At 39.8% G+C, this 24,967-nt stretch overlaps 1 protein-coding gene across 8 annotated transcripts in view; it reads left to right on the forward strand.

The window, feature by feature from the left end:
• C3G (C3G guanyl-nucleotide exchange factor) overlaps window positions 1-24,967 on the forward strand; it is a 358,778-nt gene that overhangs the window by 12,214 nt on the left and 321,597 nt on the right. For 6 of the 8 annotated variants that reach the window (XM_072297152.1, XM_072297154.1, XM_072297149.1 and 3 more), the window contains exon 2: window positions 23,670-23,899. In XM_072297152.1, coding sequence (XP_072153253.1) covers window positions 23,670-23,899 — 230 coding nt within the window. Of the gene's footprint in view, window positions 1-16,207; window positions 16,341-17,292; window positions 17,446-23,669; window positions 23,900-24,967 lie in introns of those variants that run through there. The other 2 variants (XM_072297153.1, XM_072297150.1) reach the window with 2 other exon arrangements.

A 24,967-nucleotide genomic window follows, 5' to 3' on the forward strand; every position in this document is an offset into this window, starting at 1 on the left:
AATAAAACGGGAAAATTTACCAAATTGTGTTCGCTTTTACGTAAAAATTTCACAAATCACTTCGATTTAATTTTAAGGGGGGGCTCGGACCTTCAAATACGTCAATGCAAAGGTCATTCAATTGTCCCGCGAAATAAGCCAATTTCCTCTGGATTTGCCTCCACATTATCTCAGTAAGGTCAAAGTCAGTTCAAAATTACGTTGGCAAGTCCCCAAATTTCGGGAAAAGTTAAAAAAACGAAATTTAAACGGTCAAATTTAATCACCTTAAATTTCGTTTTTTTAACTTTTCCCGAAATTTGGGGACTTGCCAACGTAATTTTGAACTGATTTTGACCTTACTGAGATAATGTGGAGGCAAATCCAGAGGAAATTGGCTTATTTCGCGGGACAATTGAATGACCTTTGCATTGACGTATTTGGGGGTCCGAGCCCCCCCTTAAAATTAAATCGAAGTGATTTGTGAAATTTTTACGTAAAAGCGAACACAATTTGGTAAATTTTCCCGTTTTATTTTCTTTACGATAATTCTAACCGGAGTTATGATTTTTTGAAAATAGGTCAAATTTGACCTTTGACCTATCATAACTCGGTCAAAAATTGAGATATTGATCTGCGGTTTGCGCCAAAATTCTTAGTTTTTTACGCTCTTTCGAATGAGGTATCACAAGATAGGGGTTCCTATTTGAAAAAAAAAAGTTGGGGGGCCCCCCCCCCTGAGGGGGGGACCAAAATTTTGACCCCCTCAAAAGATGGTCCCCTTTGAGATAGGAACATTCCAAAAGTTTCATTTCCTTAGCTCAATTCGTTCAAAAGTTAGAGGGGGGGTCGGGGACTTTTCGCTCACCCTGTATATCCATACTGATAGATCATATGTTTGAAACACTTAAAATGTCAAAAAAAAAACTTTGAAGGGGCCTCAAAGCAGCCTCCCGAGGCGATTCTTTGCTCTTCTTGAGCACAAGTTTCAATTGGTCCCGATCAACCTCATCAACTCGTATTAATATGCCTGGGCAGATTTAGGCTCTAATGCATTCGATTTGCTAGAATATGACAATGGAAAATGATAAAAATCATCGTCAATGGCATATGATAGCCAATTGTAGTAAGTGATAAGAAACGCGAAAACGTCATTTTTCATGAGAAATAACTTGAGGCGATTGTGGATGATTGATCTGCCACTCAGACTAAAAGGGAGTCTAGAGTCATGACGATAACTTCCGAGTAAAATTACGAGGTGCTCAGAGGTGCAAAGTATATTTTTTGGGTCCTACTTTTGCGATTTTATTGAATAACTGACTATATCCAAGGGTTAATCTAGAGCATTAGATATGATGAAAAAGAACAGTTTCAGCATGAAACATCTTAAACTTATCTTATATTTTGTGAATCAAGTGCCCAAACACTTTCAGGTACCGTGAAACGACGAAAACAAGCCCTGAAACACAGCACTGCCGCTCGGTAAGTGGAATCGCACTCTAAAGTGTTCCGCGCGCCGCACTTCCCAGGCTTGTCACATCTTTATTAATGCTTTAATCGAAGTGAAATTTTGCAGGAGTCTTCTGTACAGTATGTACTATCGATCTACGTCTTAAAATCTAACTTTTTCCAAACTTCACATTTTCGATTTATTGCCGCTTAAAGCGGGCTATTGGGACCATAATGCGCCGCGGCGCGGGTCTCTCAGAGCATATACAGGGTTATTCAAAAGTTACGCACCACTGGCCATAACTTTAGTTCTAATTATGATATCGATTTGCGGTTTGTGGCGTCCTTCCTCATATCAAGGGGGAAACTTTTTGAGGTACTTTCCAGTTCTTCACCACCCCCCCCCCTCCCCAGGGGGAGAGGGGCAGGGGGCAACTCAAAAATTTCAAATGGCAACCCCCATCATGTGATACATCGTTAGAAAGAGCATGAAAAAAGAAAATTTTTAGCACAAACCGGAAGTTAGCCCCCCTATCAAAAGTTAGGGGGGTCCAAAGGTTATTTAGGGGGTCCGTACCTTCATTTTTTAGAGTAGATTCGGCGGCTCTTGGACATACCATTTCTCTTTTCAAAGAGTCCTCGAATACTCTAAGTCTGATACCGAAGTCTTCATATTGCCCCCGGGCCACCACAGGCCTCCGTAGGGGGGGGGGGGGGGGGGGAATGGGCCTGTTACAATGAAAAATTGCATTAAAATACGAAAAGTCATAGAAGTGCTTCAAACTTAGCATCAAATCCGAGTGGAACTTCTTGCCAATGTTCACGCAAACGCAGCCTGCGAGTTTAAAGTGAGTTTTCAAAACTCTTAGGCCCCTGCCCCCCTCATTTTTGGTTGCAGAGCGGGTAAAAACCGGGAATTCACTACAAATAATGCCCGAAACTAATGTCCAACTTGAGAAGGACCCTTGAAACGTTGCGACCAGTCGGAGCATTGACATACAGGGACTGCCGCCCCCTTAAAGTACGGAAACATCCATAAAACCCTCGCTGCCCCCCTCATTTTTCGTTGCGGAGCGGGTAAAAACCGGGAAAATAGCCAGAAATCATGCCCGAAACCTCTGCAGAACTTGACGCGGACCCCTGAAACGTTGCGCCCAGTCGGAGAACTGCAACACAGGAACTGCCGCGCACTTTAAGGATGGAATCATCCATAAAACCCTTCGCTGCCCCCCTCTTTTTTCGTTGCAGAGCTAGTAAGAACCGGGGCATCATTTCTGGCGAATTTCCCGGTTTTTACCCGCTCCGCAACGAAAAATGAGGGGGGCAGCGAGGGTTTTATGGATGTTTCCGTCCTTTAAGGGGGCGGCAGTCCCTGTATGTCAATACTCCGACTGGTCGCAACGTTTCAAGGGTCCTTCTCAAGTTGGACACTAGTTTCGGGCATTATTTGTAGTGAATTCCCGGTTTTTACCCGCTCTGCAACCAAAAATGAGGGGGGCAGGGGGCTAAGAGTTTTGAAAACTCACTTTAAACTCGCAGGCTGCGTTTGCGTTAACATTGGCAAGAAGTTCCACTCGGATTAGATGCTAAGTTTGAAGCACTTCTGTGACTTTTCGTATTTTAATGCAATTTTTCATTGTAATAGGCCCATCCCCTCCCTACGGGGGCCTGTGGTGGCCCGGGGGCAATATGAAGACTTCGGTATCAGACTTAGAGTATTCGAGGACTCTTTGAAAAGAGAAATGGTATGTCCAAGAGCCGCCGAAGCTACTCTAAAAAATGAAGGTACGGACCCCCTAAATAACCTTTGGACCCCCCTAACTTTTGATAGGGGGGCTAACTTCCGGTTTGTGCTAAAAATTTTCTTTTTTCATGCTCTTTCTAACGATGTATCACATGATGGGGGTTGCCATTTGAAATTTTTGAGTTGCCCCCTGCCCCTCTCCCCCTGGGGAGGGGGGGGGGGGTGGTGAAGAACTGGAAAGTACCTCAAAAAGTTTCCCCCTTGATATGAGGAAGGACGCCACAAACCGCAAATCGATATCATAATTAGAACTAAAGTTATGGCCAGTGGTGCGTAACTTTTGAATAACCCTGTATCTTGGTAGCATCCGGAAGAGCATGACGTCAGAGATGTCATTGCGATGACCATTGCTCCAAGGTAGATACTCCGAGATCGCCAAAATGCGCGCGCGAGCTTGCGCTGCTGCATCCAAGGCATTGGATGCATCATGAAAATGCGGACATAGAACTATAGATGATATAGAACGCCTTTCCATGGCAGTATCGTAATTTTTTAGGGAAAAAATAAAATCAACATTGATAGGAGGGTAAAAATAGGGGCGCGAAGCGGCCCATGCCTCCAGGGGGCGTAGCCCCCTAGTTAAGTTATAAGCTTGGAGGTGTAACTTTTCAACCGGGCCTCGGACATTTCGCTCTCGGACGTTCTGAATAGTTTTTTAATCAATTTTGCATATACCGCCAGCGCTAAGTCTTTTCAAAATTGACCTCTATTATGACAAGGTTGGTAACAAATGCAACGGGTGATAATCATCAAAAATTGGCATAAGCCAAATTCTTAGCCCCAGATGAATGGCGACCAGCTTTAGACGAAGTCAGTGCCTCGAAAGCTTCGCTTTTTCCCTCTCGAATCTCTTTAGCCTTTGTTTGTTTATTTTCCCCTTTAAAGGTCATTATCCAAGTACCAATCATATGCAAGACGCGTCTTGATTTGACTATTCGCTGTCCTCGAGAACTACATTTCCCCGCTCCCGCCTCGTTACGGTTGCGGCGGAAAAAAAGCGGGAAATTTTTAGAAAAATCATGTGTCCTATGTTTGACCTATCTCGCGTTAAATTTTATTCGCGTAATCGTTACTTTGAAATAAAGAATTTTTAACCCCCCCCCCCCATGCTCTCTGAATTTTGGCGCCTTAGGCAAGGGCTCGTTTACCTTCCCTATAACCCGGGCGACCCATTAAGAAGAGAAACCGCCTGAGTAATGACTAGCCGAAAACCGTACACTTACTAATTGCATGGAGCTATATTCGCAAGAACACTCGGGAAGCTCAAAGTGAGAAGAGAACCGTTGGTGTGTCATTTGCACCGTAAAGTTCCGTTCCTCAATTTTCCCCGGCTCACTGACTGATGATCGCGGAATCACAACGTTGCAACATAATGCTTGTCCAACCGCTGGTTCACGTCATTATCGCCCACTTTTCAGCCGCATTCATCGGAATCAGCCCCGCATGTTATTCATTTCACACTGAAGACGCAGCTGTGCAGTTGGTCAAGCCCGTAGAAGCGTATTTGGGTTACTTTTGCATTGCGGAACCCACGGATCTATTTGACGAAACATTTTGTGTAGGCATTTATATATAGAGAGAAAATAGACGCTTCGGCTCTTAGAGCCCAATCCAGGTTTTCGCCGCATGCCACCCGGTGAAAAAAAACAAAAAACAATAGCCCTCCCCTCCCTCCTACCAGATGTACGATGCAGGAGTGCGGAATGTTCTTCACCTTCCTATTGTTTGAGGTTGCCCTTACATTACTGTCCATATAAAACTTCGCTTCACTGTTTCCTTCGCCTAAAAAAGCGTGCTGAACTATTTTCTTCGCACCAGAAACCGTGTTACATAGTTTCCTACGCAAAAGACTATGCGCTTAGCTGATTTATGCCTTCTGCCTTCACATTTTTTCCGTTTTTCCAGGTGCCCTCACATATTTTTACCCCTCTCCAGGTGCCCTCACATTTGCTCCGCGATCGGCCGGCGATCTGTCAATTGAGCTCTTTCTGCGCCCCTAGTACGATGCTATATATTGGAAGCACGCGATACGTGCGGAACATCAGCTGCAGAAACGGCAAAAACGCAATATGATTCTATTATAGTGAGAAGACCTTCTGCTTGTGCGCAGGAGTGTTTTTATTAGAATGTTTTATTGTTAAAAAAAAAAAAAAACAAATTTTTTAAGTGGGGTGGGGGTTAAAAAATCGGGGTTTTCATGAAATTAGGATTTCTGACGCGACAAAAGCAAAAACGAAACTTAAGAAATAGAAACATGGTAAAAGTATTGACTGAAATGTATTCGTTTTCTTAAGAAACTTCCTAATCAATCTAGATGAAAAGAGACTGAAAATCTGAGGTGCAGAAATTCAAAGAGGAGGGTTTCCCAGATTTTTGACTGCAGCTTTGAAGTCTTCAGAAATTCTCTACCTTACTTTGGCGAGGAAAAGGATGTGTCCCATTAAGTAGGGTATTTTGGCCCTAACTTTGGTCGAAAATTGAAACAGCTTAGAATAATGTGATGTATGGTCATCTCGACTCTTAATCATCTACCCTGTGAGAACTTGTCCTTATTTGAGGTGTTTATTAGAAAGGTTTTTGCCTGATTTACCAGCGCAAAGTAGTGAAGTTTAGCAGTTTTCTCGAATAATTGCTCATTTCCAGTCCTAAATTAGATTGTTTATGTATGAGCACAAGCGACTACCGCTTTCATATTCAAATATGTTAACCTTTAGTACACTCATTACAACATATCTAAGGGAGAAAGTGGTAGTCGCTTATGCTCATACATGAACAATCTAATTCAGGACCGAAAATGAGCAATTATTCGAGAAAATTGCAAAACTTCACCACTTTGCGCTGGTAAATCAGGCAAAAACTTTTCCAATAAATACCTCAAATAAGGACAAGCTCTCACAGGGTAGATGATGAAGAGTCGATTTGACCACACATGACATTATTCTTAGCTGTTTCAATTTTCGACCAAAGTTAGGGCCAAAATACCCTCCTTAATTGGACACATCCTTTATCGTTATTTGATTGGAAAAGCAGCCCAATAGTGTTAGATTCGATAGACATAATGTCGACGTTTATAAACCTCTCCTATTGTTTGGATGCCTCTAGAGAACTGGAAAGCCTCCCGGAAAGTTGAGAAGTGTCCAACATCCACCACATGATTTTTGCAAGTAGCAACAGTGCTGAGGAGGTGGATAACTCTGTATCTATCGATATTTGATGTTAGGTGATCGATTTTATCGTAAAACTGGTTGTTTCTGCTGATTAAGTTCAAGTAATCTTTTTACTGGCACGAGTATTAATTTCATTACGAACATACTCGCAAACCGGATTAATATCACACTTTGATAATTATTTGAAAAAAAGAACAAAACTTAAAATAATACATTTAAAGAATAAATTAATTTGTTTTACACGTTTATAAGTCAAAACTATTGATACAGGTGAAATATAACCTCAAAATACAATTTTGAAATTCCATTTTAAAAAGAAATAAATTAATATAGTATAGATTGAAATAAGACGATATATTTTTGTATTTCCCGCGGAAACCACGATAAACTACGGAAATCGCCAGAGGAAATCGCGCTCGTTAGAAAATCGTGCTCCTAATTTTCCGTACATTTGAGGTTATGGTGTTCACATCCACGCGCGCAAAGCAACGCGCAATGTCACTTCTTCTTCTTCAGAGATGGAAGGATGAGCTGTGATTGGTTGAAAAGAAAAAATTATTTTCAGTTAGATCGCGAAACACCGCGATCCGTATCCATCGTACCTCTAGATAAACTTATCCATCTAGAGCTCATCTAGTGGTCTAGTTACGAGGTAAATGGTCGCAAACTTATCGAGCGGTAGATCACCAATAGATGGATACGCCGTATCCATCACCCGTATCCAGCGAAGTAAATGATGAAGCTGCCGGTGCCGGTGTGGGGGATAAATATCTAGTGCCGTATCTAGAGGCGTATCTACCGGGCTAAGTCTATGGTCGCTACGATATGAATCCGATAGAAGCGCGGCGCGTATCCATCAAGGTCAATAGATATCAAAAGTAAATGATCATGCTGCTCAGGGTCAACATAGTCTCGCGTTGACGAGAAAAGCAAAGCTTTCGCCGCGAAGCCGTCTTAAGCCGGCCGCCGCGCCAATCTTCTGTAGTTAAGGATTTGGCTTTTACCAGGTTTTGACGATTACCACCCCTTGCAGTTGTTACCCACTTCGCCATAGTGGATAGATCAATTTTGAAAAGATGTTGCTCTAACGGAATGCGCAAAATTGATTAGAAAACGATTTAGAACGTCCAAGTATAAAATTTAAGTTACATTCACTTTGCTATCTTCAAATAAAACTCTCTATACTAATAAAAGAGACTTTACAGTGATTGACTCATTCACCGATTGACTCGCGTATCAGCAGACCTCGGGAACGGTAGGTTTTATGACCCTGAAATTCCGCACGGGGATCCCTCTCGACCCCCAGCCACCGGATGAGGGAGGATTTCGCGGGATATCGCAGCCGGTAGCCGCCGCTTTTTCCGTAAGGACAACGGGTGCGAGAGAGAGCGAGTGAGATGGAATGACTTCGGCGTCGCGCGCTGGAAGACAGCTGATAATTTTACGTAGGACTTTCGCGAGTTCCCTCCCACTCGTGCATTCGCACTCGTTGCCGGTCGACCCTCTCTAGACACTTGAAAATCTGGAGCGTCTCCGTTTCGGACGAGCGGAGCTTTTTTTTTTTTTTTTTTTTTTTTTTTTTTATTTTTTTTTGTTAATACATTGTCACGAAAATGCAGCTCCTCCTCCCCCTCCCCCATTACCTGTTAACTTTTAATCGGTTGCTTTCAGCCGAATGAAATTTTTATATTGTTCTTAGGACGAAAGGTAGTGCTTTTGGGCACACTTAAAATGTCGGAGGCGGCGCCCCCAGGCTGCTGGGCCGACCCAAACTCAAAATTTTCGAATGACAATTTCAAGAAAAAAAAAGAAAAGTGAGCTAAAATGGAAGTTTGTACGATATTCTTCGCCGAGATATATACGACCAAAATTTTAAAATAGTCCTGTTTTAAAAAAATCGTGTTCGCTGATTACAAAATCCTAAGGAATTAAACTTGTGATTCCTATCCCAATGTTCAACATTGCAAAACTTTCAAGAAAAATTGGAAATTTCGACATTGAAGGTCGCAGACAGGCCCCTTCGGCTACTCTGTGGGCAGCACCGCAGCACATATCCCCCCCCCCCATTCCCCTCCCACGTGACATTAGAATCACAAGTATGGTTCCCCAGGATTTTTCAATCAGCGCACACAATTTTCTGAAAACAGACCTATTTTATTAAATATCTTGAAATCGCCATTAGACATGGGGAACACACTTCATTGGCATTTTTGAACCCCCTTTCTCATTTAACACTACTATCGACTCAACTCGTCCCCCTTAATAATTATATACGTAATGCTTAATAAACTCTCCTCCACCCACCCTCCCCCTCCTCAAAATAGCCCATAGATTGTAGAAAGACTAGAACATATAGCTGGACAAAATTCGAAGTTATTTTTAAAAATAATGTGACATGAAAACTTTACCAATAAAGTTTACTGAGTGAAGATGACATAACCGTCACAACAGTATGCTTCACAAACCAGTGAATGGCTGTAATTACCCGGCAAGTACTGGCACGCATGAACTTTACCAATATTTATAGGTTTTTAACAGATAGTGACCGTTAATTAATGATTTAATATTTAGCGAATACATATTACAAGAAAAATCCTATAATTAATACCACTAATCTCTGCATTTTTATCATAGCAGTGCGACTCGCTAATTTTGAAAAAGTGAATAAAAATCCAGAGACAAAATTTTGTGATTGATCACTAATCACAGTAATTACTGATTCTGGGGGTTCTCCTGTGCGTATTACGGCTTTCCTGCTAGTTCAAATATTAAAAGTCATTTGTCCACGAGGTCTGCCGTTTTTTGGGTTCCAGGTATCCTTGTGAAGTCTAAGATGGCTAATCCAATCAGGAATGGATCCTTCAGTGCTTATACTGTCACCACGAGGGTACCCGAATTTTGCGTTGATACAATCGCAAATACAATTTTCCCAGACTAGTGTAATTTTTAATCATATAGAAAATTCGTATTGAGAGTTGCCAAAAATCTGGAAAACTTGAAAACTGGGAATTGTCAGGGAATTTGTGACAACCAGGAAAAGTTAGCAGATGTCAGGGTAATTGAAAAGCCAATAAGGAATTCTAAAACGATTGCATCGTTCGTATTTATAAAAATGTACTGAAATAATGTCAAGACAGAACTTCAGAACTATTTAACAAAGTTTACTAAACCAAAGGTTACTCAACACCGCAGAAAAAGAGAGCCCATACACCAAAATAAAATTTCTCTAAAAGAGGTAGTGCTTAAATAATGCACGGATTTTATGCTGAGACTGCTTAAAATTCAATCTGGAAGGGGCTATTTTTTTGAAAATTTTCCGGGAGAGACCACCCTTGGTCTAGGGGTATCCCTTCAGACCCCCCACTCGACATCAGCAAATGCCTCCCCCCTCCAACTCACTCCTGATGCCAATCCCCTGTGCCAATCGCCGAACGTCGTACCACTCGGTGTGACGTTTCCAAATTCTAGGTTTACCTAGATGAAATAAAAAAGGGGGAAGGGAAATAATGTATGGCATCTTCATCCTTATATGTATGCTTACTAAATGGTCAAAATGCTGTAAATTGTTAAAAAATTACGGAGATCAGCATGAAACAGGCTGCTCCCGGGCGCAGCTGCGAGACTCCGGCCCGAGGCCCATGTACGGACCCTGTCGCGTCAACTTTGAAACAGCATAACTCCGAAACCAATCATTTCTCCCAACATGTTCTTTAGCCCATTTTAAAGAGAAAAACAAGGACTATCTTTTCCACACATATTCATAACATTTCGTGCGACTCCCCTCGTTGAAAAATTGAAAAATCCAAAATTAAAGTTTTTCAAAAATTTCGATGGGCCATAACTTTCTCGAGAACTAATCGATTGTCAATTTTTTATACTCGATAGGAACGTCTTTTTACACTCTTTCATTTGAAAAAACAAAAAAAAAAGTTCAACTCGATACCTGCAACCGTTTTCTTTGACCCCCCGCACCCTCCCTCCCGGTGGGGAGGGGGGGGGGCTGGATCAAAAATTCCGCCATTTTTGAACTTCTCCAACCTTCCTTTACAAAAGATGAAGGTATGACAAGATTCCGTTCTGGGCCCAATTCTTATGGGAGATGCATACATCTCTTTTGATCATTAGTTTTTATGGACGTAAGTAAAGTAACTTGGGCGGAGTAACTTGGTAACTTGTAACGGATCAAGCTATCAGGGAAAGGAACACTTTAGTGAGGAAGGCTATAGCGATGTTATATGGAATCCTCTGGGATCAGCGGATTTCCAAAGATAATAGGAGGATATACAACGCTGTAGTTAAACGTATATGAACATATGGATTTGAAGTTTGGCAGCTGAAGAAACGGACACAGGATATGCTAAGAGCAACAGAGATGGATTTCTGGAGAAGGTCGGCAGGAATTTCTAGGAGAGACACTAGTTGGACTTGTGTGGCTGGAATAACTGATGGTAGGCAACACTAAGTTTTTCAACATCAGCCCGATAGTTACAAGTTCTATTGCTTTTTTTTATAATGCATATCATTTCCAATAAGGTTCTGGCGTAGTCATTGGACTCACTACCCAAAACTTTGGTGTTTTCAAAATCAAAAGCATGACCGTTGTTATTTTCGTGCTGATGAAGCGCCACAACTTCTTTTTTATCGTATTTGTGGCCATTAAGTCTTTTGGACAATTGCTGTTTTGTTTGGCCAATGTAGATAGAATTGCAATTTAAACAATTTATTTGATAAACACCAAAGTTTTAGGTAGTGAGTCCAATGACTACGCCGGAACCTTATTGGAAATGATATGCATTATAAAAAACAGCATTAGAACTTGTAACTATTGGGCTGATGTTGAAAAACTTAGTGTTGCCTACCATCAGTTTTTCCAGCCACACAAGTCCAACTGGTGTGTGTGAAGAGAGATCCCTCTAATTATCTCTTAGTCTGTTTACCGGCTCCTTGATTACATAATCACCAGTCAGTGCCTCGCCTTTTCGGTCTGAGAGACGACTGTAATTTAACCTTTATTTTATCGATTGAAAATGCCCAAGAATTTGGACGAAACGTCTCGGTTTTAATTTTGAATGCGTAAGCCTTTCTTTCCCCAGATGTGTTTTCAGTGTATTTATTTTGGGCACTACGTTAGATTCTACGTTAGATTCACTTTTACTCACACACTCACACACACACACACACCCTCACACACACACACACACACATATATATATATATCAAGATAAAATGGCTGTAATATTTATAGGAAATTTACCTTATTTATTCAGCTTGCAGCCATAAAAAATCGAAACATTAGTTCCTACGCATCCGCAACGTTTCGCCCCCCATGTACTGGGCACGGCGTACAGTGCTTTCTTCTGATTGTTTACGTGTGCTATCTATTTACTCCTCGCGGTGACGGGCTCTCTTTGTTTATAGTCAGTTTTCAAGCAGTTATACAAGTCGGAGTTTCGTGGTGGCCACCGTTGTAGTTTTAGTTCTCGTGTTTTTAAAAGTTTTTATTTTTCCGCGTAGACATTCGACGATTTTAACATTTCGCGTGGACAATCGATCAGTTTTATGAATAGTTTTTAAGTTATAATGTGTGCCTGCCTGAGGATGCCCCCCATGCGGGGCGAAACGTTGCGGATGCGTAGGAACTAATGTTTCGATTTTTTATGGCTGCAAGCTGAATAAATAAGGTAAATTTCCTACACACACACACACACACACACACACACACACACACACACACACATATATATATATATATATATATATATATATATATATATATATATATATATATAAAGCGAACTTCATGAGTTGTATAACCGTAACTTTTTATTTATTTTAAACAAAAAATTTTTTTACAATGCGACGTTTCGGTGGCTAATTGTTTCCACCATCATCAGGCAGAGATACAATAAGCCACCGAAACGTCGCATTGTAAAAAAATTTCTTGTTTAAAATAAATAAAAAGTTACGGTTATACAACTCATGAAGTTCGCTTTATTATTCATAAAATAACCATAAAATTATATATATATATATATAAAATATAAAGCGAACTTCATGAGTTGTATAACCGTAACTTTTTATTTATTTTAAACAAAAAAAATTTTACAATGCGACGTTTCGGTGGCTTATTATTCGCACCATCATCAGGCAGAGACTGAGGCGACAAAACAAGGAAAAACGAGAAATAAACATTGTTACGATAAACGAGCAATAAAAATTGTTTTGTCGCCTCAGTCTCTGCCTGATGATGGTGCGAATAATAAGCCACCGAAACGTCGCATTGTAAAACATTTTTTGTTTAAAATAAATAAAAAGTTACGGTTATACAACTCATGAAGTTCGCTTTATTAAACATAAAATAACCATGAAATTAGAATTATTTATATATATATATATATTTAAACCCTGCTTCCGGAAGGTACTTAAATTTCTTTTCAAGCGTACCTTTCGCGTGGAAAATCAACGTAATCAATAACTTGTTCCAGCGGGCCACTAAATTATCCGACGAATGTTACCGTGAGGCAAGTATTAAGAAAGCCGAAGTTCTGCTTTTAGGTAACGGTTATCTTCCAAACCTGTTGAAAAATTTTTTGCCAAAATGCGAGTATGTATGTAAAGCAGAAACATCAAAAACAAAATTTAACCTGAGTGAGGTTGTGAAAGTTCTCTATGTTAAAGGCCTTAGGGAAAAATTAAAGAAATGTTGGAGAACGTCCGACTTTCAGCCAGTTTTTGAGAATCCTTTCACCACTAAGCAGCTTTTTTCCCATTTAAAAAGCAGTGTCCCAGTTGAGAAAAAATCGGGTGTCGTCTACAAGGTGGACTGCAAAGAGTCCCCCTGACCCTCTGTGCGACGAAAATTTTGTCCAAAAGCTTCCTCCCCCTGACCCACTGTGCGACGAAAATTTTGTCCAAAAACTTCCTCCCCCTGACCCACTGTGCGGCCCTGCGCCGGCCGGCTCCCCTCATGCCGCGTACCCCTCGCCTAAAACTTTCAAAGCTCGCCATTTTTAAACGGCTCGGCCGATTTAGCTCAAATTCAATACCAAACCAGTCCTAGGGGAGAACTACCACCCTTAAAAATTTCAGCTCAAAATATTCATTTTCGCTCGAGTTATCAAGTGGACAAGATTTGACCTCCCCCCACTTTCGAGCCCCACCCCTCAAAATCTATTGCCTCAAATTTCAATTTTTTTTCGCAGAGTAGTAGTTCTAATAAGTCTCTACTAAATGCAAAAAAATTGGTTTAAATATCTTTTAACGTAAGAAAGATATAACTACCCAAAAATCGAAAAATCCTAAAAAGGTGGATATATATATATGTGTGTGTGTGTATGTATATATGTATGTATGTATATAGGTTCTCGCTAGTATGGAAAAATCCATACAAAAAAAATATTAGTGACCGATACCTCGTAAAAAACTGCATTATATATATACACATGAATTTGAATGGCATATATTTTCGTGATCTACGACCCGTGATCGGTGCTCTTTACAAGGTCTCGGGTCTGGGTCCGACTTCATGGGAGAATGCAATAGTGTATTTTCTTCGGAAAATACACTAAAAATATGGGTTATCGATCATAGCTGACATGTCCATAAGGAGTTTGCGTAGCCCTTTGATAATGTCTAGATGTGGGCGAGTACACCGTATTTCCTCTGTGAGTGTATACGCAGCTACCAGATCATGATGTTGAGGATAAATCCGTGAATCTCATCAGCGCGGCTTATTGATTGGGTTCGCAGATTGTAGCGCCTCAGTCGCGTCTCAAACGTTCGTCGTCGTTGTCGCGCACCGGTAGCGTTCGCCCCCGTGTTTTTCCGCACCCAGTGTTTCCGACGTCTTCGACGTGGTTCTTTAGCCAAATTGATTGTGCCGAAATTTGGAAAAACCCACCCTATCTCCCCAAGTTGGATTCATTCATTTGATACCAAAGTTGTGAAACTGATTGAATAATTTTTACCTTATTTCTCGACGCACTCACATGCCCGATCCTTGCATTTTTGAAAACGGCGCAGCGACTTCTTCAATTCGGTCTCGTAAAATTCCTTCCCGTTAGTCCGCAGCCAGTTGTTGACAAAAACAGTAACTTCCGCGTCCAAATGATTTTCATATTTTATCGGAGTTAAAACTCCAAAGTCAGTCGTTTACACAAATAGTTACCTCTGCATAACTGCTAAGCCGCTTGTCACCAAGATACTGTTTTAACTCCGGAAAATGATGAAAATCATTCGGACGCGGAAGTTATTGTTTGTGTTAACAACCGGCTGCAAGCTAACGGGAAGGACTTATACGAGACCTGCTTGAAGAGGTCGCTGCACTGTTTTCGAAAATGTAAGGATCGGACAGGTCATTACGTCGAGAAGTAAAGTGAAAAGTATTCAATCAGTTTCACAACTTTGGAACCACAAGAATACATTGATTTTACTCCTTCACGGATTTACACTTACGTTTCCTCTGAATCCCTACAGCGTGGTAAAAGTGGGCACTTCGAGACTTTCCATAAAAATACCAGAGGCTCATGAAACTGCTTAAAATAATGAAAAAGATAAATTTGAAACCTTGTTTCCTACCCCTTCTCCTTCAAATCACTTTTATTATTATTTATTTTTTCCCCTATTAAATTGGGCAGTTTAATGCATGATAGTAAAACCACTATGACACAAATGTACCATCAACCTCATTAACTTTTATAAAGTTCGGAGGTTCTTTTGCTATCATTTGAAGTGCTTGGGAAAAATCAACAGGGTGTAACAGAAGTCCGTCCCACCCCTGCTAATTTTTGAACGAATTGAGCCAGGGAAATGAAACTCTGGGAATGTTCCTATCTCCAACGGGACCATCATTAGGGGGAGGGGGTCAAAATTTTGGTCCCCCTCACGGAGGGGGGCATTTTTTTTGGTCAAATTGCAACCCCTATCTTGTGATACCTCATTCGAAAGAACATAAAAAACTAAGAATTTTGGCGCAAACCGCACATCAATGCCTTAATTTTTGACCGAGTTATGATAGGTCAAAGGTCAAATTTGACCTGTTTTCAAAAAATCCTAACTCCGGTTCAAACTATCGTAAAGAAAGAAATAAAACGGGAAAATTTACCAAATTGTGTGCGCTTTTAAGTAAAAATAGCAAAAATCACTTCGATCTAATTTTAAGGGGGGGTTCGGACCCCCAAATACGCCAATTCAAAGGTCATTCAATTTTCCCGCGAAAGAAGCCAATTGAATCCAATAACGAAATTTAATCACCTTAAATTTCGTTTTTTGAACTTTTCCCGAAATTTGGGGACTTGCCAACGTAATTTTGAACACATTTTGACCCTACTGAGATAATGTGGAGGCAAATCTAGGGGACATTTGCTTCTTTCGCGGGAAAATTGAATGACCTTTGAATTGGCGTATTTGGGGGTCCGAACCCCCCCTTAAAATTAGATCGAAGTGATTATTGCAATTTTTACTTAAAAGCGCACACAATTTGGTAAATTTTCCCGTTTTTTTTCTTTCTTTACGATAGTTTGAACCGGAGTTAGGATTTTTTGAAAACAGGTCTTTGACCTTTGACCTATCATAACTCGGTCAAAAATTAAGACATTGATTTGCGGTTTGCGCCAAAATTCTTAGTTTTTTATGTTCTTTCGAATGAGATATCACAAGATAGGGGTTGCCATTTGAAAAAAAAAGTTGGGCCCCCATAAGGGGAACCAAAATTTTGACCTCCCCCCCCCCCCCTAATGATGGTCCCGTTTGGGATAGGAACATTCCCAAAGTTTCATTTCCCTAGCTCAATTCGTTCAAAAATTAGCAGGGGTGGGACGGACTTCTGTTATACCCTGAATAATCATTGAAAAAAACTTTACGGGACTTTGCCTATCTTTGAAACTTCGTTATACACCGGGTGATCCAAAAGTCTTTTACATCCCCTCTAACTTCTTATCTAAGTAAGTTGAAGATTTAAAACTAGGAAAATGTTCTTTGGTTAAAGGGAGCTGTTTTTTCGCTTCCTCTTTTCATTTGGGGGAGGGGCGAACAACAGACCTCCACTTTTTTTTCAAGTGGCAAAACCTTCATGTGATTCCTTGTTCAAATTTACTTTAAAAATGAGAAATATCTGAGAAAACTTGACGTCAATATCATAAACCATATCTAAATGGCGGCCGGTCAATGGTCAAACTGAGAGAAAGTTGGCACCTCGATTCTTTACCAATGGGTCTGCCTAAAACTCGTTACATGAAGATATTTTGGCACGAGAAAAACGACTCTGGCGTTAGATTTCTCAAAAAGCAAAATTATCTTTTTTAAAATGGCGGCGAATTCAGGTTCAAAATGGCCAAACATTTTTGTTTTCATAAATGCAAGTTTAAATTCGTTTTTAGTGTGCAAAATTACCCACTGATTCCGAGTGCCAGGCAAATGGATCGGAAACACAAAGGTGCCAATTTTCGGCCATTCTAAACTTTACCCAGCCGCCATTTTGGAAAACTCTGTCGGTTTTTGAGTGAATAATTTCATTTCACAACTCTTGATGCAACGCCTGAGCTGCTATAAGCCGGCAAGGGGCTTCTGAATCGGGAAAAAATTACATTCGAAAAATGCTGTTTGCCTCATTTGGGGAAGAGACATTTTTGCGGCATTTCCTCACCTTCAGAACCTCCCGCGGCTGAATGCTTCAGCTCCAATCTTGTAGACCTCGGTTTTCAGAATCAAGGAGAAAAGTTATATTAGGCAAATGAGGTCTGCAGACTTTTGAGATCAGACATTTTTTCGGTATTTTCGTCACCTTCAGAGCCCGCCTGCGCCTTAACGCCTCAGGTCCGGTCTTGCAGACCTCAGATTTCGGAATCAGGAAGAAATGTTCTAAAGTAAAAAAGACGCTCTTTTCAATCCGCTTAACAGTTTTTTTCTCAGATAATCGTGGCTAATGATGTGAATCAAAGTTTCTCCCAAAATGAGCGAAAACGCGCGTTTCTTAAGATACTTTTTGAAGAAAACGTTTATTTCACGACCAAAAAATGAAGCTAGAAAAAACAAAAGAGGATGATGTTGGTAGGATATTGTATATTCTTTTTGCTGGTTTTTGTTTTTCTCGTAAAATTAACCGTTGAGGAGATATTTGAAAAATCTGATAGTGGGTTTTCTCAATGTTGGAAAATTCAAAGTGGCGGTGCCCTGAGCACCAGACAATTTTCCTGAAGTTAATATGGGCATTTTAGGACTTCTTTAGCACCTAGGAATCGAAAAAAATTGGTTTGGTTCGAAGGACAAATCAAAACCCGAAAGAGGGTTATTCAAAATCGGCGATTTTACCCAACACTTGGATTTTGCCCGGAGTTGGATATGTTGTTCCCTATCGCAAGACACGCCTTTGTCCGGCATTGACAAGTTCACCCGAAATTTTTCCCGCGCGCTACAGCGTTGCCAAGTTGAAAACAGGCAAATTCCGTAAGTGGCATTAAAATTGAGCTATGAAGTTGCAGTTTTAACGAAAATTCTCTAAAAATTACGCACTTTTAGGAAATGACCATGTTCTTAATGTCGCATTAATTTTAACATGCATTATTGCCAAATTTCCGATTTTTAAATTCGACAAATGTCACATATCCGCAAATACCCAAAAAAGCTATCTTCAAATTTGAATAAAAAGTTGTCTAATCGATAGTTCGTTTGATTCCGCATCCATCGATATATTATAGCTCGCTGGAAAACTTTTGGTTCGCGAGATATCATCATTTTTGTGAACAGCTTTATGGAGCGACGACGCTTTTTGAGTCCGGGCGGATAGAAATTTTAGCCTCCAAAAACACCGGGTAGCATTAATTCCATGGTTTCCTATGTAATTTTTGGCGCTGAATCCGAATTTGACCGTTTCATAAAAAAATTGTCACCAAGATGTTGCCAAATTTTGCAAAAATTGCTTAAAATCGGCCTTTTTGGCGGATTATAGCTTGTGACTTGCCAGGAGTTGATCAGACGACAAAATTGGTTATTTCCACAGTTAAAACTCGTTAAACTATCTACAAACTGAGTCAAATTCTTTCTGCTCACGGTAAAATTAAACGCGCGACAAGCAGCAAACTGAAAAAAAGACACCAAAATTGGCGCTTTTTGCGGTTTTTGTCGTAAGTTTCTTGTTTTCCGTTTAAGAGAATTTTTCTTAGGAAAATCTGAATTACGCCGAGTGTAACGACAAACTATTGTATTGTTACATTTATAGATAAAGAGCCGCTTTAACAGCGGTCTCTCGGGCCCCGCGACGACGCTTAACCGCCATAGTCCCTTGTCCACCCACAGGTCCTCAGTAATTTGGAGCGCCCTTGTTCCTTTTTAAGCCCCTTATTGTCCTTTCCTGGGCGTCTTCTTCAGTTTGGTGTTGTTACTTTTTTCTATTATACTCCATTATCTCAGAATTATAAAATAAAATTGTATACTAAATATAGGGTGATGAATAATAACGGTCAAATACCGCCAAAATTCAATGATTGTACGTAATTTTGGCAATATTGCAATGCGTCTTGTCTTGTTTTAAGGAAGTCAGTCTGAGGAGTACATTTTATTCATTAATTTTTAGCAGAAAATTTTCCATTATTGTTTCAAAATGTGTTCAATTGACGCGATTCGATAAAACTCACTATTTTATGAATTTTTCCTCTCTGAACAAAATACCCTAGTTATTAGTATATATCCAAGTTGAAAATTAAATTATTCTACAGAAGTGTATTATTTTGCAAGAGAGATACATTTATAAAATTTAAAATAAGAGTTGAACGAAGAATATAGGACAATAATATCGAGAAAACCAGCGAAAATTAAAGTATTTTGTTTAAGCTTGGCAACATTGGAATATGTTCGATTTTATTTCATTGTTCAATTTTATTAAATTCTGCTCATGTTGTTCATTAGTATAGTCAAGAAACATTCTCTTAACCGGGAAACAAGAAACTTACGACAAAAACCGCAAAAAGCGCCAATTTTGGTGTCTTTTTTTCAGTTTGCTGCTTGTCGCGCGTTTAATTTTACCGTGAGCAGAAAGAATTTGACTCAGTTTGTAGATAGTTTAACGAGTTTTAACTGTGGAAATAACCAATTTTGTCGTCTGATCAACTCCTGGCAAGTCACAGGCTATAATCCGCCAAAAAGGCCGATTTTAAGCAATTTTTGCCAAATTTGGCAACATCTTGGTGACAATTTTTTTATGAAATGGTCAAATTCGGATTCAGCGCCAAAAATTACATAGGAAACCATAGAATTAATGCTACCCGCTGTTTTTGGAGGCTAAAATTTCTATCCGCCCGGACTCAAAAAGCGTCGTCGCTCCATGAAGCTGTTCACAAAAATGATGATATCTCGCGAACCAAAAGTTTCCCAGCGAGCTATAATACCGGGTGTCCGTAAAGTAACTGAAAAGTGTGTATAATTTTTGAACAAAAAAAGATAGAAGGTTGCGCTTTGTGTAATTCTTCATCATTGAAAGGGGGAAATTTTTCGATGGGGGGATTTTTCTTGGTGGACCCCCCAGGGGGGCCCCAGGGGGGGCAACTTTTAAAATTTAATAGCAACCCCCATTTTTTTAGACATGGTTAGAAAGAACTTGAAAAGACAAGGAGAATGGCGAAAACAAAATTAAAATCGGTTCACTCGCTCAAAAGTTATAGCCGGTCAAAATTTTAAATCGACCACTTTTCAAAAAATCGCCTTTGAGCTCCGAATTATCGGAAAAACAAAAACAAACCAGGAATGAAAAGTTTGAAAAGTGCCTTTTAGGAAAAGGAAAAACAACTGACGTTGTCGGAAGTTCGGATGGCATTGTTTCAAAATAAAATTTTGGAAAATTCAATGTGGCGGCAAATTTGAGTAGACGCGAAAAATGAAAATTCCAGAAACTTTTATCTTTCAAATACCCTCTAGTTTAAGGAAAACAAAGGTATTACCTTCAATTCCTTTATTTGGCCAAGTAAGAGCAATAATTTGCTGACTTTAAAATTGTCAAGCGGGGCGCCTTCAATCGTTGGAGTATGCAAGATCACAGGATTAAGTGTGCTGTCAAAAAATGAAGCCGATGTGAAAAAGCGCTCCTCCTTTGGGATGCGTCAGAAATTTTCAAGGTCCTCTTCCAAAGCAGCAAAAGTAAGCCCTATTAATTAAAACCAATTAATATTTTACAACTTCATTCGTCAAATGACTAGACACCAAGTTTAAAACAAATAAAAGTCCGGTGGAAAGTGGAAACAGTAGTGTTACCGTAAATCGAGAATAATCTGATAATTGCAAACTAAATCAGAATTCGGTATGATCAAGGAAACTTAGCATACTGATTTCAGCTTCGTAAATAGTGTCACCGATCAGGTAGTGCATCAGATGTTACCTAAAAGATCGGTGCCTCAAATCGTGAGTTTGAGACTGTCAATAAGATAATCTCAACTCAGATAATAATCAAGTGTAGAACGGCGTTTTCGGAATTGATAGCGCAGCAGGTATCCTCCTTGCCAATTAGGAGTGCCAGAAGTTAGAGAATTAAAATTATTCTTGGATTTTTAATTTTCAGAGAGAGAAATGTCAGAAATGTCAATCGCCCCTACTCCATCAGGATAAACCATGTTTTTTTGGCTCGCCAAGTTTATGGGTAGAAATTGCTCAATTTTTCTTTTCTTTATTTTATCGTCAAATTTGAGGAGGAGGACCTTTAAAAATTTCTGACGCATCCCAAAGGAGGAGCGCTTTTTCACATCGGCTTCATATTTTGACAGCACACTTAATCCTGTGATCTTGCATACTCCAACGATTGAAGGCGCCGCGCTTGACAATTTTAAAGTCAGCAAATTATTGCTCTTACTTGGCCAAATAAAGGAATTAAAGGTGATACCTTTGTTTTCCTTAAACTAGAGGGTATTTGAAAGATAAAAGTTTCTGGAATTTTCATTTTTCGCGTCTCCTCAAATTTGCCGCCATGTTGAATTTTCCAAAATTTTATTTTGAAACAATGCCATCTAAACTTCTGACAACGTCAGTTGTTTTTCCTTTTCCTAAAAGGCACTTTTCAAACTTTTCATTCCTGGTTTGTTTTTGTTTTTCCGATAATTTGGAGCTCAACGGCGATTTTTTGAAAAGTGGTCAATTTAAAATTTTGACCGGCTATAACTTTTGAGCGAGTGAACCGATTTTAATTTTGTTTTCGCCATTCTCCTTGTCTTTTCAAGTTCTTTCTAACCATGTCTAAAAAAATGGGGGTTGCTTTTTGACTTTTAAAAGTTGCCTAATGAAGAAATCTACAAACCGCAACCTTCTATTTTTTTTTGTTCAAAAATTATACACACTTTTCAGTTACTTTACGGACACCCGGTATATCGATGGATACGGAATCAAACGAACTATCGATTAGACAACTTTTTATTCAAATTTGAAGATAGCTTTTTTGGGTATTTGCGGATATGTGACATTTGTCGAATTTAAAAATCGGAAATTTGGCAATAATGCATGTTAAAATTAATGCGACATTAAGAATATGGTCATTTCCTAAAAGTGCGTAATTTTTAGAGAATTTTCGTTAAAACCGCAACTTCATAGCTCAATTTTAATGCCACTTACGCAATTTGCCTGTTTTCAACTTGGCAACGCTGTAGCGCGCGGGAAAAATTTCGGGTGAACTTGTCAATGCCGGACAAAGGCGTGTCTTGCGATAGGGAACAACATATCCAACTCCGGGCAAAATCCAAGCGTTGGATAAAATGGCCGATTTTGAATAACCCTCTTTGTTGTGCGGTAGGCGAGACCGGGGACAGTTGAAACAGGGGTCAAATGTAACAGGTCCGATTGGTGGCGCTGTGATTGGCGAGACCGTAAAATATGTATAGTGTATTGTTCCTATACTAACTGTGACTAACTGTCCTGAATTTCAACTCGATGGAGCAATTTTTGTTCAAAGGACGACACATTATAGAAATTGAACCATTTTCAGGGCTGTTCCGGCGCAAGTTTAAAAAAACCATTTTCGGATTTGTGACCAGGGGTTTAATATCAACGGTGAACTTTTTAAATGAGTTATTAGATCGTATCTTAAGGTACATTTTGGTCAGAATGTTTTATCCTTTCTGCACAGTGAGTGGCAGCACTGATTTTTTTCAAAAATAAGTGGGGCGGGGGATAGTTGTAACACTGAGACCGGTGACAGTTGTAACAAGCTAACTCACAGGTTATGTCAATGTTAACGTGCTACTTTACTGCAATATTTGATGCTAGGTACCGAAGTATTAGTTACAATTTTGGTGTTAAAGTTTATTATTAAATTATTAAAAATTGTTACTAAATTATTAAAAATAAATAATTAATTAATAATAAATAACAACATACTTATTAATAACAATAATTATAATTAATAATAATAATCATCATAATAATAATTATTATTAACACTTATTTATTAATAAATAATTTAATTTAATTAATTAATTAAATTAAATTAAATTATTTATTTTCCAAAGAGAAATTTCCAAACGGAGGGGGGGGGGGTGGTCATGGGTACCAAGACTTACAAATATGATTACCATTTTGATCAATTTTCTTGCAGAAAACCTTCTTGCTTTTTCATTTTTCAAGCAAATCTGAATTTCAGACGCAGACCCCCCCCGTTTGATAGGTAGTTCTTATTTTTTTGGAGTGTGGGAGGTCAAAATTTTTTGCAGACCAAAAATAGTGGTAAAATCTTTTTTTTAAAGTTAATTACTCCGATTCTTAAGTTTTGTTACAACCGCCCCTGCCCTTGTTACAATCGACCCCAGGCCTGGGGCGGTTGTAACAAAATCGAAATTTTTTCAAAGTCCTTAAAATGCGTCAAAAATTTCAAGAAAATTTAAAGGGACCATCATTTTCAAAAGTAAGCCTTCCAAGAGGCTGTGATAAAAAAAAATTACGAAATTTTATTATATAGTAAGCAATTTAGAGCAATTTTCCCAAATCCGTTACAACAGTCCCTGGTCTCCCCTATTATCGGCTCAGCGCCTAGCCTCACTTTTTGAGCGGGCGATGGATGGGTCGAGGTTCGGGGGAAGGATTCTTTAAGTTTACGAGGATACTACCTGAGGTTGCGCTGCGAACGGCTGCTAGCACCAGAACGGCGTCCATTAGAACTCGCCCCTAACGAAGAACACCAAAGAACGAAAAACCGGGCCCGGCGCCGCCCGGAGTGTTCATCTTAGTCTCAAACGGGGCCTTAATATTTGCATCGATTTCATCTTGATCGAATCATTGAGCTAACGCGCTCGTTTTTTATTTTCCAGGTACCTCTGAACAAGGTACACCTAGGACAGCACGGGGCGGAAAATTGGCGAGAAGAGCGAGATCTTTCAAAGAAGATTTTTTGGACATCTTGTCTGCAATGCGGTCGCCAAGTTCAGGTTCACGAGCCAGTTCGCCGCGGCCCTCCAAACAACGAATTGCTAGCACAAGTGATGCAACTGAACTACCCCCTTGTAACCCTATTAGAGATCTAGAGTGTCATGTTAGACAGGTATTTTATTTTGTTCAAATTTTCAGTTTACTCTCCTTTTCACATTCTTTTCAATTAATTTATCCTTGCTGTAAATGAAGAGCGTAAGCGACTTCTGGGGAGACGTAAGCACTGTAGTGACTGCATGTAGCAAATTTTTGTGTGTATCAGGCGAGTGACGAGAGGAGAAATTTATTGAATAGACACTCAAAACTTAATGATTTTTTAAAGAAGTAAATAAGGTGTACCGAATAGAGAGTATTTGGCAGGTTAGGGTCCGTCCATAAATTACGTCAACCACCCAGGAGCAGAAAGCAAGATTGCTACAGTCAGGAAAAACCGGGCAATGTCATGTAATGGACCTGTTGCAAACTTTTGCTCGAGCAAAGATAAGAGTTGTTTCCCATAGATGATGCCTGAAAAATCACAATGAGCGCATCGGCAAAGCCTGAAATGCACTCATAACTTCACAATCTGCGTAAGAAATTTGCGTTTTTTTTAGATTCCCGCTTCAAAAACGATACTACCGCACAGGTGAACATTTTGATAGAGGAGTCGCTCCATCGTCGGCAGTATTCATCACAGCCGACGCTCCCACAGTTTCGCGCGTAATTCGAGGAGAGTTCAAGGTCAATCAAGGTAGGCGAAGGAAATATGAACGTAAACACGCCGATTGTTATCTGGTCTTATACTTGTCAGGTGTTATCTCGTCCCATCACACGTGTTGTGGCGGATTGGCGTCGGTCATGATGAATATTGCCGACAATGGAACGACTCCTCTAGCAAAATGTTCACCTGACCTGTGCCGTAGTATCGTTTTTGAAGCGGGAAGCTCAAAAAAACGCAAATTTCTTACGCAGATTGTGAAGTTATAAGTGCATTTCAGACTTTGCCGATGCGCTCATCGTGATTTTTAAGGCATTATCCATATGAGACAACCCTTAGTTTTGCTCTAGCAAAAGTTTGCAACAGGCCCATTACAAAACGTTAAGGAAAACCGGGAAATGTCACAGAAAATTATCAAAATGACCGGGAGTTATGATTTCTTGAATATAGGTCAAATGTGACTTTTGACCTAATATAACTCGG

This window comes from Bemisia tabaci, chromosome 2, assembly GCF_918797505.1.
Source record: "Bemisia tabaci chromosome 2, PGI_BMITA_v3".
Taxonomy (NCBI): Eukaryota; Metazoa; Arthropoda; class Insecta; order Hemiptera; family Aleyrodidae; genus Bemisia; species Bemisia tabaci.